This window comes from Euleptes europaea, chromosome 4 (genome assembly GCF_029931775.1).
Source record: "Euleptes europaea isolate rEulEur1 chromosome 4, rEulEur1.hap1, whole genome shotgun sequence".
Lineage (NCBI taxonomy): Eukaryota > Metazoa > Chordata > Lepidosauria > Squamata > Sphaerodactylidae > Euleptes > Euleptes europaea.
The window spans coordinates 1747734-1764011 of NC_079315.1; the positions used below are offsets into that span (position 1 = coordinate 1747734).

At 46.7% G+C, this 16278-nt stretch overlaps 1 protein-coding gene across 1 annotated transcript in view; it reads right to left on the minus strand.

Moving 5' to 3' along the window:
- The window catches only part of LRMDA (leucine rich melanocyte differentiation associated), a 778901-nt gene that overhangs the window by 358622 nt on the left and 404001 nt on the right, over positions 1–16278 (minus strand). The window contains exon 3 of the mRNA XM_056848296.1: positions 7208–7334. Within this exon, the coding sequence (XP_056704274.1) occupies positions 7208–7334 (127 nt within the window). The remainder of the gene's footprint in view (positions 1–7207; positions 7335–16278) is intronic.

The following is a 16278-nucleotide window of genomic DNA, read 5'->3' on the forward strand; positions in this document are numbered from 1 at the left end:
GGATGTGAAGACTCTGGTGATCAAACAAAGAAGTCACCACCATAATTATATCAGTAATTGTCTTAATTGTCTCCCTCTCTCATAATACCAGAACGCGGGGTCATCTGCTGAAGCTGGAGGGTGAGAGATTCAAAACTGATAAAAGGAAGTATTTCTTCACACAATTCAGAGTTAAATGGTGGAACTCCCTGCCCCAGGATGTGGGGACGGCTGCCAGCTTGGACGGCTTTAAGAGGGGAGTGGACACGTTCATGGAGGAGAGGGGTATTCATGGCTACTAGCTAAAATGGACACTAGTCATGATGCATCCATGATCAGAGGAGCATGCCTATTCATGGCTGAGTTCATGGCTCGGGTCAAATCTTACCATTTTTGCAAACAGGCAACAAAAATTCAAGACCCATGAACTATTTTGACCCAAGAAAGCTTCCTACCAAACCATACTCACTTTGAAATATTGTCGAAGGCTTTCACGGTCAGAGTTCATTGGTTCTTGTAGGTTATCCGGGCTCTGTAACCGTGGGTATTTTCTTTCCTGACGTTTCGCCAGCAGCTGTCGCTGGCATCTTCAGAGGAGTAACGCTGAAGGACAGTGTCTTCTGTTTCAGTAACACTGAAAGACCCTGTCCTTCAGTGTCACTCCTCTGAAGATGCCTGCCACAGCTGCTGGCGAAACGTCAGGAAAGAAAACACCAAGATCACGGTCACACAGCCCGGATAACCTACAAGAACCAACATACTCACTTTGATTTACATACACTGAAGTATAAACACAGTATGTCCAAGTACGTACACACAGATATAAATCTTTTTCTAACATGTGACAGTAATTATTATTTTAAACTAACAATTTCACTTTTCTGATTCCACCCCCACCCCTAGCCATCTGTATCTGGAATTGTGTATCACAGTTATTATGTTGTTATCTTAAATGCTTCAGTCTTTTATGCTGCGTGTCCCCGACTTTGATTTATGATTTCCTGTTATCTTTGTTATCTTTTGCAGATGGAATTTACCTCATTCCTTCACCTCAATAACTGAAGGGCATCGGCACAGGACAGAGAAAGAACTTTCGCCCTTCGCCCTTTTCCCTTCTTTTTGTGCAGTTCCAATTTACACCGACCTTGCAAGCAGAAGTGGAATGCGACCAGACACCCCTCCCCTGCATTCTCCTCTAAATCCAGGGCCAAACCACACATAACCCAGCTGACACATGATGGGTCACCTGTTGGTCCCTGTTTTTCTTCACCTAGAGTATTGGGTTCAGTTTTGGGCACCGCGATTTAAGAAAGGCGTGGACAAGCTGGAACGTGTCCAGAGGAGGGCAACAAAGATGGTGAGGGGTCTGGAGACCAAGTCCTACGAGGAAAGGTTGACGGAGCTTGATACGTTTAGCCTGAAGAGGAGAAGACTGAGAGGGGATATGATAACCATCTTCAAGTTCTTGAAGGGCTGCCATATAGAGGAGGGTGCAGAGTTGTTTTCTGTTGCCCCAGAAGGTTGGACCAGAACCAATGGGTTGATTCTATTACCTTAGGCAGATCATGAGAGGGAGGGCATTTTGGCCATCTCCTGGGCGTGAAGCAGGGGTCGCTGGGGGTGTGTGGGGGAGGTAGTTGTGATTTTCCTGCATTGTGCAGAGGGTTGGACTAGATGACCCTGGTGGTCACTTCCAACTCTATGATTCTATTATTCAAATTTAATGTCCACAGATACTAACCAACTGCCCTGACCTCGTTAGATTCCTGGAGCTAAGCAGGGTCGGCCCTGGTTAGTTCTTGGATGGGAGACCCTGTAGGGTTTTCAAGGCAACAGACGAACAGAGAGGGTTTGCCATTGCCTGCCTCTGCATAGCAACCCTGGACTTCTTTGGACGTCTCCCATCCAAGTACTAACCAGGGCTGACCCTGCGTGGCTTCCAAGATCTGGTGTGATTGGACTAGCCTGGGCCATCCAGGTGAGGGCACAATACTCTAGTAAACTACTTCTTTAAGGAATCATCAAGGACCACAAGATACGTACTGCATTACAAGCATGGTGTAGTGGCTAAGAGCAGTGGTTTGGAGCGGTGGAGTCTGGTCTGGAGAACCGGGTTCAAGTCCCCACTCCTCCACATGAGCTGCAGAGGCTAATCTGGCAAACTGGATTTGTTTCCCCGCTCCTACACACAAAGCCAGCTGGGTGACCTTAGGCTAGTCACAGCTCTCTCAGCCCCACCGACCTCACAGGGTGTCTGTTGTGGGGAGGGGAAGGGAAGGTGATTGTAAGCCAGTTTGAGTCTCCCTTAAGTGGTAGAGAAAGTCGGCAAATAAAAAACAAGTCTTCTTCTTATCTCTACCTAGCATGTCCATACTCCCAAATTCCTAGAGTAAACAAACTTTTTCTAAACACGATCCATTTTTAAAATAACATTTCGGAAGGATAAAAAAAACACAAAGCAAGGATGTGCACTATTAATTTCATGTTTCACCCCCCAACTGTAATGCTGAAAATTGTTACCTTGAGATCCGGCTCTCTGCAGATTGGGTAAATTTGCTTTCTGTACACTTTGGATAATATGAATCTACGGGACCCAGGAGGTTAATTTAAGCTTTGAACAAACATTCAACCAATCCCCTGCCGTGTAAAAGCACAGCCACTAACACAGCTGAAGAGCAACCCAACATTGTGGGGAGGAAGAAATTAGAGGCCAGCTGCAGATTGCTCTGGCAGATGTTCTACCGGGAGTTGTTCCCCAACCCGCTCAGTTTGGACGGGGCACTCATTCTGCCAGGAGAAGGGCCCGCATTTCACACATGCTCTTTCTGACCTGGTTACCCATTACGGATTATGTGTGCACTCCAGAATCCTTTGTGACATTACCAGTGTGTGTGTATGTAAGGTGTGTTTGTGTATGTAAGTATTTGAAGGGCTGTCACTTAGAGGAGAGCAGGGAGCTGTTCCTATTGGCAGCAGAGGACAGGACTCGTAATAATGGGTTTAAATTGTGGGTGGAGAAGTAAAGGTAAAGGTCCCCTATGCAAGCACCAGGTCATTCCTGACCCATGGGGGGACATCACATCCCGACGTTTTCTAGGCAGACTTTGTTTGCGGGGTGGTTTGCCAGTGCCTTCCCCAGTCATCTTCCCTTTACCCCCAGCAAGCTGGATACTCATTTTACCGACCTCAGAAGGATGGAAGGCTGAGTCCACCTTGAGCCTGCTACCTGAAACCGACTTCCGTTGGGATCAAACTCAGGTCATGAGCAGAGCTTGGACTGCAGTACTGCAACTTACCACTCTGTGCCACGGGGCTCCTGGGCAGAGAGGTACTGGCTGGATATTAGGAATTTTTTTTTTTAACAGTAAGAGTTGTTCAGCAGTGGAATCAGCTTCCTAGGGAAGTAGGGTTGCCAGGTCCCTCTTCACCATCGGCAGAAGGTTTTTGGGGCAGAGCCTGAGGAGGGCGGGGTTTGGGGGGGAGAACTTCAATGCCATAGAGTCCAATTGCCAAGGTAGCCATTTTCTCCAGGTGAACTGATCTGTATCACCTGGAGATCAGTCGTAATAGCAGGAGATCTCCAGCTACTACCTAGAGGTTGGCAACCCTATATGGAGGTGGTGAGCTCCCCCTCACTGGCAGTCTGTTTACAGACTGGACAAACACCAGGGATGCTCTAGACTGATCTTGCATTGAGTAGGGGGTTGGACTAGATGGCCTGTATGGCCCTTTCCAACTCTATGATCTTATTGAAAAAGGAACTTTTCTTTTAAGCAGGCTAACAAAAACAAATAAAGTTCAAATAGCATATGTTCTACAAAATACAAACAAGAAAATACAGGGAAGGAGCTGTTCCTGTTGGCAGCAGAGGATAGGACTCGCAATAATGGGTTTAAATTACGGGAGGAAAGGTACGGGCTGGATATTAGGGAAAACGTTTTTACAGTGAGAGTTGTTTGACAGTGGAATCAGCTACCCAAGGAGGTGGTGAGCTCCCTCTCTCTGGCAGTCTTTAAGCAGAGGCTGGACAAGCACTTGTCAGGGATGCTCTAGGCTGATCCTGCATTGAGCTGAGGGTTGGACTAGATGGCCTCTATGGCCCCTTCCAACTCTATGATTCTATGCAGGACTCCCAATCATTTGCCGTCTGCCTCTATTGGTATCTTTGGCCAGCAGGTGAAGACTGTGCTGTTTTGTCTGGAATACCCACAAAAACGGTTACTGGCCTTCTTTCTAGTGTGGTTTTTTTTTTAATGTGTTTTTAATTTGAGTTGTTTTTTAATGTTTAACTGTATTTTTAGTTGTTTAAATGTGTGAATACTTTTTTTACATTCGTTGTCAGGCAGAAAGTTGGCATCTTGGCCATCTTCTGGACATGGAGCGGTGGTCACTAGGGGTGTACGGGGGAGGTATTTCTGAGTTTCCTGCATTGTGCAGGGAGTTGAACTAGATGACCCTGGTGGTCCCTTCCAACTTTGTGATTCTATGATTCTATGAAATAAAAATAAATATAGAAAACAATGTAAGAGTCCAGTCCCATCTTGCTTCTAGAGTAGAAGGGACCTTGATCAAGCCCCCAGTTTCTCAATATAGCACCCCAACATACAGTAATCACTAAACTGTAATGGTTGAGTGTATGTACTAGGAGGTCACAAGCATGAACACAAATTGGTTTGTTAAATCCTATTTGAATCTAATTTTTTGCTTTGCTGTATTGAATTTTTACACAGTATGTGTTGGACTGTTTTTGGCGGTTGTTAGCCGCTCTGAGCCCAGCCTTGGTAAGGATGGAGAGCGGTGTATAAATCTAGTAAAACAAATAAATAGATAAAATGGCCTTATACTGAATCAGACATTTTGGTCCGTCAAAGTCATTATTGCCTACTCAGACTGGCAGCGGTTCTTCAGGATCTCAGGCAGAGGTCTTTCCCATCGCCTACTGCCAGATCCTTTAACTGGAGATGCTGGGGATTGAACTTGGGACCTTCTCCATGCCAAGTGCAGGCTCTGCCACTGAGCCATGGTCCCCCATTTCAAATCTCAGCTAATGAAGGGGTGGACTGAGAGGCCAAGCGGGCCCTGGAAAAGGGCCCTCTTCCCCTGGGCAGAAAAAGGTTGGAAAGGTTGCCCATTTGGAGCCCAGAATGGGAACCTACTCTCACCAGGGCTGTCTAAAACCTGGGCGTGTTGGGCAGTTGCCTAGGGCCCCCACGAGCATAGGGGCCCCATGCTAATCTATGTATGTTGTGACTTGCTTTCAATGAATAAATCAATATTATACTAAACTATAAATATTTGCTATTGGACAATGCATATTTAGCATGTGTTTTACTAAAGAACATGAACAATATTAACGTTAATTTGGGTTTGGATTAAGAATAAATACTAAAGTATAATGTAAGAATGGACTTGTTCATTATGGAAGAGCCAATAAATATATCTTTAATTTTATCAACCATTTACATTTTTATTTCTGTGAGTTAGGGTTGCCAGGTCCCTCTTCGCCACCGACGGGAGGTTTTTGGGGTGAAGCCTGAGGAGGGCAGGGTTTGGGGAGGGGAGGGACTTCCATGCCATAGAGTCCAATTGCCAAAGTGACCACTTTCTCCAGGGGAACTGATCTCTATTGGCTTGAGATCAGTTGTAACAGCAAGAGATCAAATTCAGATTTATTATTAATACAGCATAAGCCAGTAAAACACATGTATCATTTATACAAAAGGTAAAAAAAATATAGCAGTTCAACCAAAAACATTCCTAATTAAAATTTCCAAATAATTTAAAATCGACTAAAATTGACCCAATTATGATTTAATTTAATTGCAATTGCCCAACATTAGAGATCAAACTTTATATGCTATTGCACAAAATTTGGCTACCTGTTTTACCATCTGGGATAGCAGGAGATCTCCAGCTAGTACCTGGAGGTTGCTAAGAAGAACCAGTACTAAGCCAATATACACTGAATTGAAAGTCAATAAACAAATTTTGTATATTTTTCAAAAGGTACACAACAGTGCAAACACAATGACAACAGTGTAAATGTGCAAATCAAAAATACACACCAACATCAACCAAGACCACACAATACATAAACCGTCCAAACGAGGGGACGAAGAAATCCACTAGTAAAGGGCTCATAATTCTCAAACAATGACCTGTCTCGATTTGCCCGCAAGTTGCGTGTCAAAGTATAAGGCGTGTGAAATATACAAAGTGCCCAGCAGAGCTCAGGCCATCCGGATGTGTAGTGTTTTCACCAATATACATTGGCTTCTTCAGCCAGCATTAAGCCTCTTTAGCAGTCACAATGGAACATGCAAATTTCATAAGGCTAAGAATAGCTCAATCCTTAATATTTGCCAAACTAGGGAAAGTTACCGTGTTGTCATAGTGTTTGCACTGTTGTGTATCTTTTGACAAATATACAAGATTTGTTTATTGACTTCCAATTCGGTGTATATTGGCTTAGTACTGGTCCTTCTTAGCAACTAACTTAGCAGTACTGGGGATGTTTTGTAACTGGTACCTGGAGGTTGGCAACCCTACTGTGAGTGGTTGTGTAGGTAGGGGCCCCAGCACAGTGCTTTGCCCGGGCGTGGGTGGGGTGGTGGTGGTTATAATTCGGTTAAGACGGCCTGATTCTCACGCCACGCAGACCCTCTCGGCCGGTTGCAGGGCCTCCGTCTCTCCTGGACGGGAGCGTGTCCAAGCCTCATGGCTCACACTGCCCCTCTGCGCCCCCCTTGAGCCGCTGCAGTGACCAAATTCCTCAAGAAGCCTTTTCTTCCGGAGGCATGTTCATCCTGGAAAAAGACCCACTGCTTTTCATCTCGTTTCAGTGCGTGCTCAATGCCACTAGAGGTCAGCCTGGCACAGAACCCAGCCACCGCGGGCGCCGTTACCCGGCAAGCCGGGTTGCTGTTTGCACGGCTCCATCCATTAACAAAGATTCCTCCAGAGCCATAAACTTCGGTCCCACGCTGAAAAATTCGGAGCAACAGGAAGATGTAACGAGGCATTTCGTTTATGAATGACCCGTAATAAATTACGGCCAAGTATTGCGAGTGACAAGAGAAAAGAGAGAGAAAAAGAGAGAGAGAGAGAGCGCTTTGTCTGCCCATGAACGATATTTCACATTCTTTAATTTGGCAGACCCGTAAGGACGATTGGACATTTGGCAGGGTTTCCTCTCTCCCTTACCCCGGCCCGCTTGGGGGAAGGATATTTGGTTCTTGTTGAGCATCAGGGTATGGAGGTACGGTAACCTGGGCAACCGGAGGTCATTCCCGAGGAGGTTGTTGTCCAAGATCAGCTCCTCCAAGCAGCAAAACGTCTCCAGTCCTTCCAGCGACCTGCAACAACAAAAGCCAGAGGAAAAAAAAATGAGACTCCACTAAATCAGGGAGGCCATTATGAGTCGAAATAAATATTTTAACCTTCCCTTTCAAGGAGCCGGGGAGAATTTCGGTCCAGTCCTGTCGGGAGGCTGAATGACAAGAATTAGTGGCGAGGGGAGTGCTGCTGGCGCACCCCATCCTTCTCCGGGTGGCAGGATGAAGGATGGGGGTCACTTAGTGAGTAGCCAGGATCCCAAACAAAAGGCTTCAGAGAGGAGGCCCGCAGGATGAATTTGTCAATGTCTTGTGCCTTCAGGCACCCAGCTCCGCCTGACCCTAACCTCCATTCCCAAGATAAATAACTCTGTCACCGTTCACCTTCATTCCCTGGACACAAATTTAAGTTGTCATCCATCATTCCTGCCATGAAATATCATACCCCACTAACAATAATAAATACAACTTCAAGAATTGTGTCTCGGCAGCTACCCGATATGTCAAAAACTACAGGGGAGGGGAAAAGACGAAGGAAACTTCCCCCCCTTCCTTCGTTTGCATTTTTTTAAAAAATTATGAACCCCTCAATTTACTCAAGCTCTTTTTCTGCGTGTATTTTTTTTAAAAAAAATGCAAAACAGATCGTGTTTGGGAGCCGCTCCAGAACTAGAAACAAAAGATTCCATTTTTTTCATATGGGCAGATTGACCATCGGGGCAATTTTTTATTTTTGCAAAACCTTAAAAACAAAACAAAACCAAGAAGCAAAATGTTTTCGGCTTGGAAGCACAGCTCATGGGGCACACATATGTAAATTTATTTAATACAGTCCGAGACCAATAAAAATAGAATCAATCCATAAAAATAGAATCAAACTTCCAGAATATCAATTAACTCATTATTTAAAAAAAAACATTTAAAATGGTAGAATTACAGAATTATACAATATCTTATAAAGCTTACAGCTAAAACGCCTATATATGTCTCACCCAAGTTTCCTAATCTTGCAGGCTAAGAGTTATTGCTAAAAAGCCTATATATGGCTTACCCAAGATTTCCTAATCTTATAGACTATCCAACCAAATTTGGCGACCTTAAAAGTGATGCTGGATTCTTATCTGCTAACATCAGTGACAGGAGAGTCCTTCTATTTTTACCAGGATGGCGGGAAATTCTGGGGGTAATCAAAGTTTCCCTAATCTGACTACCAATTGTACAGTCAAAATCTTTTCGGCTTGGAAGCACAGCTCACGGGGCAGTAAACACGCAGGCACCTGCTAGCCAAGTAGGAACCCTACTAGGAAGGAATTCAAGAGGTGGCTTTCTGGCTTTGCTTGGGCATCCGTTCCTACGTTAACTCTTCATTCCAGGGCTTGGAAAGTTCTTAAAGCCCTGGTGAGGAAAGGGGCGAAAGGGATGGGCCTTGGCATTAATCAAGGAAGATAGGCATGGTATATGGGGCATCCGGAGACGCAGGTCTGTGAGACATCCACCTACCAGACACCTACGGCTTTGCTGAGGCTGCAAGTCTTGACAGCTGAGCTACGGTGCCTACCAGGAGGGAAAGGATCACCGCTTCGTCTCCTCGACGTTTCATAAAATGTGATGAATCAGGGAGACGCAAGTCTATACTATTTATTCATTATCCTATGACATTTATACGAAAGGGAATTACAGCCTCCTTCTTCCCTACCCTTCTTCAAGGTCTGTGGAAGAAATGCTCGGCAAGGGACAGAGGGTGCGTGGGGAGGGGGTCCACTTTGGAAAGTACAAGCTACAGGCTCTGTGAACTTAGGCAGATCGTGAGAGGGAGGGCAGGAAAGGTTGCACCAGTGTTTGGCTCTCGTGGGCCTTTCTTACGTGCCTGGGGAAATGCCGATTGCCACTTGGGGTCAGGAAGCAACTTTCCTCTAAGCCAGATGGGCCAGGGATCCTGGAGGGTTTTTTCCCCATTTTCTAGGCAAGGAGGAGGGGGTCACTGGCAGTGTGTGGGGGAGGTAGCTGTGAATTTCCTACATTGTGCCAGGGGGTTGGACTAGATGATCCTGGTGGTCCCTTCCAACTGTATGATTCAACTCTTTCCCTATCTCATGGAGGGAAGTCCAGTCACGTGGTCCGCAAAATCCACAGCGACACAATGGAGGGGAAATCCAAGGTGCGATCTGCAAGCTAAGGTCAAAGGACGCCGTCCAGTGAGCTATACATTAACCAGTGGAAACTCTACGCTTCTCGGAGGCAACTTAACTCTGAGGTTTCCAGTCACTATTGGAAAGGGCTGTGAAAAGTATAAGTCTGATTTTTCTGAAAGGGGGGGGGGTTAAGATACCACTATATTGAACGTTCTATACATTGGCCTCGAGGAAGCAAATTTAACGGGCAGCACTTGGCAGAACATCTACTTTGACCACCAGATGCTAATTTTCTGCCTCTAAGCATTTCTCCTCTGCTGTCCTCTGCCTCTGCATCCTGATGTTTCTTCTTTGCAACTTCCCTCCCACCTTCTGGCTAGGATATAAGGACTCCGGGACCTCCTTTCCGACTCGGGTCTGACGGAGGGAACTTTGACTCTCGAAAGCAGACACCCCAAAAATCTCGTTGCTCTCTAAGGTGCTACTGGCCTGGGATCTAGCTCTTCTACCACCAGTTTATTCTTTTTCATGGCACGAGAGCTCCAGCTATCTAACACAGCTAGGGTTGCCAACCTCCAGGTAATAGCAGAAGATCTCCTGCTATTACAACTGATCTCCAGCCAATAGAGATCACTTTCCCTGGAGAAAAATGGCCGCTTTGGCCATTGGACACTATGGCATTGAAGTCCCTCCCCTCCCCAAACCCCTCCCTTCTCAGGCTCCGCCCCAAAGAGGGGCCTGGCTACGCTAAACACAGCTGTCAATGGGGGTGGGTAAAGAGAGCGATTTCCATGCAGAAGGTTCATGGGGGGGGGTCAACTTCTGGCATCTCCACTTGAAAGGATTCCAGAGGCTGCTGGATACTGAATTAGACCAATCATCTGACTCACTGTCAGGCAGATTCATGCGACTGCAATGAGGAATGAGCAATGCACCATGGGCGGCAGCATGCAGGAAGCTTATAATTTGCATCTGGAATTTGTCAGCCCTCTTAGGCAGGGGGGTCGAACTCAATCGTTACGAGGGCCGGATAGGACACAAGTGTCCCTTGGTCAGGCCGGGCCATGCCTCGCCAGCCCAGATCGAAAATGTGTGTGTGGGGGTGGCTGCCTCGGCTGGTTCGTGGGTCAGATAAGAGCTCTCAAGGGGCCGGACCTGGTCCCCGGGCCTTAGGTTTGACGCTAGATTTCAAATTATGCTGCTCAAGCTCAATTGAATCAAGGAGCTTCTAAGGGATAAAGATGAGAACCAAATGGTGCTTTGAAGAACAGGAGTGGTGCTGGGTTAGGGTTGCCAACCTCCAGGTGCTAGCTAGAGATCTCCTGCTATTACAACTGATCTCCAGGTGATAGAGATCAGTTCCCCTGGAGAAAATGGCCGCTTTGGCCATTGGACTTGATGGCATTGAAGTCCGTCCCCTCTCCAAACCTTGCCCTTCTCAGGCTCCGCCCCCAAAATCTCCAGGTATTTCTCAACCCAGAGCTGGCAACCCTGCTTTCTGCTTTTACTGGACGTTGAGGCCCAGGGCTTTCAGTTTTGCTGTTGATGGGTTTCCTATAGGTTGCCAACCTCCAGGTGCTAGCTGGAGATCTCCTGCTATTACAACTGATCTCCGGCCGACAGAAACGGCCACTTTTGCAATTGGACTCTATGGCATGGAAGTCCCTCCCATCTCAAACCCAGCCCTCCTCAGGCTCCGCCCCAAAAATCTCCAGGTATTTCCTAACTCAGAGCTGGCAACCCTGGTTTCCTAGCATTAAAAGTCTGCAAAACTTGAGAGCGGCCAGGGAAAAACTCTACTCACAGCAAAGAACCTTCTGTCTGTCTTAGCAAACTAAAAGCAACAGAGCAGAAGCTTAACACCAATCTGCTCTAATGACATGAAAAGCAGCCCGCTATCTTAGCCCACAGGTAGCGTCTCCCCTCCCACATGAGCCAGCTTGGTGTAGTGGTTAAGAGCGGTGGTTTGGAGCAGTGGACTCTGATCTGGAGAACCGGGTTTGATTCCCCACTCCTCCACATGAGCGGCGGAGGCTAATCTGGTGAACTGGGTTGGTTTCCCCACTCCTCCACATGAAGCCAGCTGGGTGACCTTGGTCTAGTCGCAGCTCTCTCAGCCCCACCTACCTCACAGAGTGTCTGCAGTGGGGAGGGGAAGGGAAGGAAATTGTAAGCTGGTTTGATTCTCCCTTAAGTGGTAGAGGAAGTTGGCATATAAAAACCAACTCTCCTTCTTCTTGCGTCCCCAACTCCCCAAAGGAGCGCAAAAACCTTGCCGAGAGATCGCCAGCACCGTCACCATAGTCACGTCAAAATGAAAAGGAAAAAAAAAGCTCCCGACGCATTCAGCCCTGCCTGATTCCAAGAGAAAGAACTTTGGAGTTTCCACTGTAATTAACCCTCTCCTCGTTAAGATAATTATGATCAAGCTCCCTGTCACAGCTAATCTCAGGGCATCATTGCCCATGGCTCGTGCTTCCCCCTCATTAGCTTACAAAAACAGTGTGCTGAGCAGGCAAACCAGGGCGCCCGCCGGACGGCTTCGACGCCGCGGAGCCCATAGGGCAAAAAACAGGCCTTTGGAACCCCCGCGTTCTCTTCCAAGCCCTTGTGCTCAACGTCAGAAGTTCCCCCAAACTTTTTGTAGAATCACAGGCCATTTATGCAGGGTCGATTTTGATGCTCACTCAAAGCTGCTTTTTAAAAAATCCGCCCTTTGAAATGACTATTCACAGTCCCAATGCAAGAGGAGAAAGTCAAACAAATTTCCCCCCCCAACACTCGCCTGCTCCTTCGTTCCTTCATTTGCATAGCCATTAGAAATGGTCGTTTGTATAGCTAAGCTGTGGCTGTGATTTTTCATGGTTCCTTCAGCGAATGCTTCCATGTGGGGGTGGAGCAAATACAAAAGGTCGCGTCAAAGGGGCTCTTAAGAAATGCCAAGCAGGTATGTGCCGGCTTCGCAATGAGGGCTGGAATGACAGTTCAGCGTGAAGAAATAAAAATAAATAAATATGCGGGTCACTTCAGCCTGGAAAGCGCTGCTAATTGCCAAGCATAAACGGCCATAGAGTTGGACGGGACCGTCAGGATCATCTAGTCCAACCCCCGGCACAATGCAGGACATTCACAACTACCTCCCCCCCCACACACACCCAGTGACCCCCTACTCCATGCCCAGAAGATGGCAAAAAAACAAAACAAAAAAATCCTGTAGGATCTCTGGCCAATCTGGCCCAGAAGAAAATTGATTCTTGACCCAAAACTGGTGATTGGCATTTCCCTGGGCATATAAGAGAGGGCCATGAGAGCCGAGCACTGACGCAACCCTTCCTGCCCTCCCTCTCATGATCTGTTTACATCCTATCGTTCATTCTTTTTTAAAAAAAGTTTGTTATTACTAAATAAAAAAAACCCTGATTTCTTATTTGTACGTAGGAGTAACTGCCACCTACATGCAATTCTGTATTGTGGTCCATCTGACCTGGTAAAGAAATGGATTCACTTACCATTAAATTAAGGAATTGAGAGCTGGTATGGTGTTAGGGTTGCCAACCTCCAGGTGTGGCCTTGAGACCTCCTGGAATTACAACTGATCACACTGTCTTCAGAGATCTTTTCCCTTGGAGAAAATGGCCACTTCATGCCAGGGTTAGTAGTGGATATTATAACTGTGGGCTACCTAGGATTGCCTACCTCCAGGTGCTAGCTGGAGATCTCCTGCTATTACAACTGATCTCCAGACAATCAGTTGCTATTACAACTGATCTCCAGCCTCTTCGGCAGTTGGACTCTATGGAATTGAAGTCCCTCCCCTCCCCAAACCCCGCCCTCCTCAGGTTCCACCCCAAAAATCTCCAAGTATTTCCTAACCTAGAGCTGGCAACCCTATAGAGAAGTAACCAAGGGCCCAGGGCGAAACATACTGTTGGTGTTCTCATGTACCCCTCCTACAAATGCTATCAGTAGGTAACACAGCATACTTAAGCAATGAAATGTCAAGATAATAAATGTATTATATAGTTTAACATGTAGCATTTCATTCATTCCTGACCTGGATCATCCTTGGCTGGCCTGATTTCATAAGATCTCAGAAGCTAAGCATGGTCAGCCCTGGTTAGTGCTTGGACATAACCAAACAGGGGAACTTGAAAAAGCTGTTCGGCGGAGTGCATTTTCTCTGTTCCTCCCTGCCTAGGGATCTCCTGGAATTACAACTGGTCTCCCAATTATAAAGATCAGTTCACCTGCAGAAAATGGCCGCTTTGGCAATTGGACTCTATGGTAGTGAAGCCCCTTCCCAAACCCCATCCTCCTCAGGCTCCGCCCCCAAAATCTCCAGGTATTTCCCAACCCGGAGCTGGCAACCCTATTCATCAGACACACAAACGAAGAACGTTCTTTACTATAACAAGGGTGTTCTGCCTCCTCCTTAGAAACACAGAGTAAACTGTCCCTTCCCCTGTTTTTTTCCCCCCTGAAGGGGGGAAACATAGAACTGGGAGAACAGAGAGGGCAAGAGAGTATACAGCATACCTCAACTCCCAGTGTAGTAAGAAAGAAGAGAGGAGAGAAGTGATTTTTCTCCCCATCTTCCACAACAACCAAGGCTGGGGAGTGACAAGCAAATTGACGCACCGCTCAGAGGGCAAAAGATAAATGTTTGATGAATTGGCCATCGCTGAAGGAGTGATGGGCTTCATATGTGCATAATGGACTGGCCGCCTTTCAATTCAGATTGCCTGCCAAGATAAGGGACTATAATGAATGGACCGAGCGGAGCCTCCAACGTCAGAAAAGTATAATCTGACTACTTTTAATAAACTTAATAAAAAAAAAAGATGAATTGGCAAGGGGCACAGGTAGGACAATGCTGCTGCAGCCATCTTCTTTGTGGGCTTCCTAGAAGCACGTGGTTGGCCACGATGTGAACAGACTGCTGGGCTTGATGGGCCTGGGTCTGATCCAGCAGGGCCTTTCTTATGTTCAGAGGTGGTTTGCCATGGCCTGTCTCTGTGTAGCAACTCTGGACTTCCTTGGTGGTGGTCCATCCAAGCACTAACCTGGGCCAAACCATGCTTAGCTTCTAAGATCTGATGAGATCGAGCTAGCCTGGGCCATCCAGGTCAGGAAAAAAAGACATGAAGAGGTGATTTGTCATTTTCTGCCTCTGCGTAACAACCATGGACTTCCTCGGTCTCCCATCCAAGGGCTAACCAGGGCCAACCCTGATTAGCTTCTGAGATCTGACGAGATCGGGCTAGCCAGGGCTCGGAGGGACAGGGCCATGGAAATGGTTCAATGGAACACAGGCAGGATAAATGCTGCTGCAGTCGTCTTGCTTGTGGGCTTCCTGGAGGCACCTGGTTGGGCCACTGTGTGAAAAGACTGCTGGACTTGATGGGCCTGGTTCTGGTCCAGCAGGGCTTTTCTTATGTTCTTATGACTCGCGAAAGCTTTTTCCCTAGAGAACTTTGCTGGTTTTTAAGGTGTTACTGGATTCCTATTTTATTCTTTTACTACAGACTTAGACAGGGTTGCCAGCTCGGGGTTGGGAAATACCTGGAGATTTTGGGGGTGGAGCCAGGGAAGGGCATGGTTTGTGGAGAGGAGGGACCTCAGCAGGGTATAATGCCATAGACTCCACCCTCCAAAGCAGCCATTTTCTCCAGGGGAACTGATCTTGGCCATCTGGAGATCAGTTATAATAGCAGGAGATCTCCAGTTGCTACCTGGAGGTTGGCAGCCCTAACAGAAACACAGAATTTGATATTTGATAGAACATAAACTTTAGGGCTGTTGATTTCAGTGGCAACAGGACTATTCATATTGAGGGGAGAATAGTAGCGAAGGAAGTACATTTTATGATTTAACTACGCTCCACATTATTGCCTCACTAAGCCGATATATACATTTAGCTGCCTGCACATAAGATATTTGGCTTACAAATGTGGCTGAGGGCAGCTGTAAAACAGGCGGATTAATGTAGGTTACTCCATTTTTTTTTACTACTACAGCCATTATTAAATGGAGAAGTCAAAGTCAGTCCCCTCTTAAGTACTTAAAAACAACAGTCTCTTTGATACCCCTTCTGCTGTTATGTGCCACATAGCCAGTTTGAGCATAGATATTACTTAATAAAAGTTAGCAAGTTAAGGTGTACTGGCAGCTGATGCCCATCGGCATTGGTAGGGCAAAAGGAACCCGCATGCCTCATCTGCAAAATATATTTAAGAAATGAAAAGAGGCTACACCTTGTCTCAGATTAGGGTTGCCAACCTCCAGGTACTAGCTAGAGATCTCTTGCTATTACAACTGATCTAGATGATTGAGATTGGTTCACCTGGAGAAAATGGCCAAAGAAGAAGAAGAAGAAGAAGAAGAAGAAGAGTTGGTTTTTATATGCCGACTTTCTCTACCACTTAAGGAAGAATCAAGCCGGCTTACAATCACCTTTCCTTCCCCTCCCCACAACAGACACCCTTGAGGTAGGTGGGGCTGAGAGTGTGTGACTAGCCCAAGGTCATCCAGCTGGCTTCATGTTGAGGAGTGGGGAAACAAACCCAGTTCACCAGATTAGCCTCCACCACTCATATGGAAGAGTGGGGAATCAAACCCGGTTCTCCAGATTAGAATCCAGTGCTCCAAACCACCATTCTTAACCACTACACCATGCTGGACTCTATGGCATCTTCCCCAAACCCCGCCCTCCTCAGGCTCCGCCCCAGAACCTCCCACCAGTGGCAAAGAGAGACCTGGCAAACCTATCTCAGATGGACCAAAGTCTGCCAAGATGCAGTGAATGTACTAAAAGACATAATCCTAACAAATCA